General features: G+C 40.7%; 2 protein-coding genes across 17 annotated transcripts in view; both read left to right on the top strand.

Moving 5' to 3' along the window:
* LOC103390856 (protocadherin gamma-C5-like) overlaps nt 1–2,407 on the top strand; it is a 130,303-nt gene that overhangs the window by 46,712 nt on the left and 81,184 nt on the right. The window lies entirely within an intron of this gene.
* LOC107989571 (protocadherin beta-16-like) overlaps nt 1–2,407 on the top strand; it is a 65,334-nt gene that overhangs the window by 12,728 nt on the left and 50,199 nt on the right. Inside the window, exon 2 of the mRNA XM_025063458.1 lies at nt 1–822. Coding sequence (XP_024919226.1) covers nt 1–822 — 822 coding nt within the window. The remainder of the gene's footprint in view (nt 823–2,407) is intronic.

Below are 2,407 nucleotides of genomic sequence, written 5' to 3'. Positions count from 1 at the left end.
GTCAAAGCTCAGGATGGAGGCTCTCCTCCACTCAGTAGTAATGTGACCGTGAAGATACTGATCCAGGACCAGAACGATAACCCTCCTCAGGTTCTGTACCCAGTCCAGACTGGTGGCTCTGTGGTGGGTGAAATGGTGCCTCGTTCAGCAGATGTGGGCTATCTGGTCTCTAAAGTGGTGGCTGTTGATGTGGACTCTGGACAGAATGCCTGGCTCTCCTATAAACTCCAGAAAGTCCCAGACAGGGCTCTGTTTGAAGTTGGCTTACAGAATGGAGAAATCAGAACTATCCGCCAAGTGACTGATAAAGATCCTGTCAATCAAAAACTGACTGTTATAGTGGAGGACAACGGACAGCCCTCTCGTTCAGCTACAGTCATTGTTAACGTGGCGGTGGCTGACAGTTTCTCTGAAGTACTGTCTGAGTTCACTGACTTTAAACACGACAAGGAGTACAATGACAACCTGACTTTTTACTTAGTGTTGGCTCTGGCTGTAGTTTCCTTCCTCTTCATCACGTGTTTAGTTGTTATTATCTCAGTGAAGATCTACAGATGGAGACAGTCTCGAATCCTGTATCACTCCGGTCTGCCTGTGATTCCATATTATCCACCACGTTACTCTGATACTTTGGGAACAGCGACTCTCCCTCATGTGTACAACTACGAAGTGTGCAGAACAACAGATTCCAGGAAGAATGATTATAAGTTTGGCACAGCTAGTCGTCAGAACGTCATGATGGTGGACCCCACTGCCACAGGGACCTTGCAGCGGTTACAGACTGAAAAGTGCATCCTGGATGAACCAGACTCTCCTCTAGAGGTGAGACACCTGTCACTGTAAAAAATAATTATTTAGTTGTGTTCTTGTCACTTGTTGCCTCTGTCTGAGTTTTTGTGTTCGATGCGAATGTTCGGCTGCGTTGTTCACACATTGAAATCGTCTTTTCAATGTGAATGCTGAATACTCTCTGTACATTCGTCATAGTGGTCAATATTTACTTCTGCAAATTATGGTAGTGATTGTTTGCCAACATTCCCTATGAAAGGAATGTATTTGTTTAGAAGTTTTTTAAAATGTGCATTATGCATTCTCAAGCATTCAGAGGATAGTTGGCTTTTTATGTCGCTGTCCATGGTGCTGCAATGGTCTAGCGGTTTCCAGGCACCAAATGAGTAAGAAAGTTCAAATGAGATACGATAAAATGCGTGGAGTAATTCACGTGATTCAAAAACCTTTTTTTTTTAATCATAGCATAAAACATTATTTACATGTTATTTTCATTCATTTATTTTTTTAAATATCAGTTTTTTGTTTTTGTTCAACATTTACCTCATGTCATACTACATCCAAAGTAATTTTACTCAGATACAGCAGTATTTGCTACAGAGGGAAACATTGTCTTATCTAAACTATATTTTGTTTTACTGCCAATTAAAAAGGTGCATTTTTTATATTGAATCGTTCGGTTTTGGCCTGTATAGAAATATTATTTCAAAACGAATTTTACGTTGTACAAATATATACAGTTATAAAACCAATACGTCTGACTTTTCCAAATATGTCGAGCAGAAACACTTCCAAAAATGGGCTCTGAGCGCCGCTGTTGACCTATCTCTGACTCGGTAGTCTGAATAAGCTTTCATCAGTCCACGCCTTAAACTCAGTTCTCCATTTCTCTGCTAGAGAGACCGTAGTGGTCGATCACTGCGCTGGATTTATCTGCTGGAATCAACAACGCTACATATTTTTTAAATATTTGGATATCATTTTATTCGTTTTGGATTAAATACTGGGTCTTTACTTTTGAATTTGTGATGAAGACGATGTGGACAGTCTTTTCCAAAGGCCGATGGCAGGCTGTGGTTGCCATTCTTTGTCTTTCTCAGCTGAGCTCGGTGACTGGACAGGCTCGGTATTCTGTACCGGAGGAGCAGGCTGAAGGATCTTTTGTTGGAAATATTGCTAAAGATTTAGGCTTGGATTTAGCGAGACTCAAATCAGGTAAAGCTCGTATTATTACAAAGGGAAGCAGACAGTATGTTGACTTAGACCGAGACAAAGGAATCCTCGTTATTAAAGAGCAAATCGACAGAGAAGAGCTGTGTGGAAAGACGACGCCATGTAGCTTCAGTTTCGAGTTGATTTTAGAAAATCCAATTCAGCTCTATCGTGTAACAGTGGAGGTCATAGATATAAACGACAACAGTCCAGTGTTCCCGAAACAGACAGTTGATTTGAAAATTGGTGAAAATGCTCCTTCGGGGACCCGCTTCTCGTTAGAAAGTGCAGACGACCTCGATGTCGGAATTAACGACATTCAAAAATATACACTTAAACCATCAGATAATTTCAAAACAGAAATTAAGACCCAATCTGATGGAAGTAAATTAATCGAAATGGTTTT

This window comes from Cynoglossus semilaevis, chromosome 15 (genome assembly GCF_000523025.1).
Source record: "Cynoglossus semilaevis isolate Cse_v1.0 chromosome 15, Cse_v1.0, whole genome shotgun sequence".
Classification (NCBI taxonomy): domain Eukaryota; kingdom Metazoa; phylum Chordata; class Actinopteri; order Pleuronectiformes; family Cynoglossidae; genus Cynoglossus; species Cynoglossus semilaevis.
This window is presented reverse-complemented; position numbering and strand designations above follow the sequence as displayed.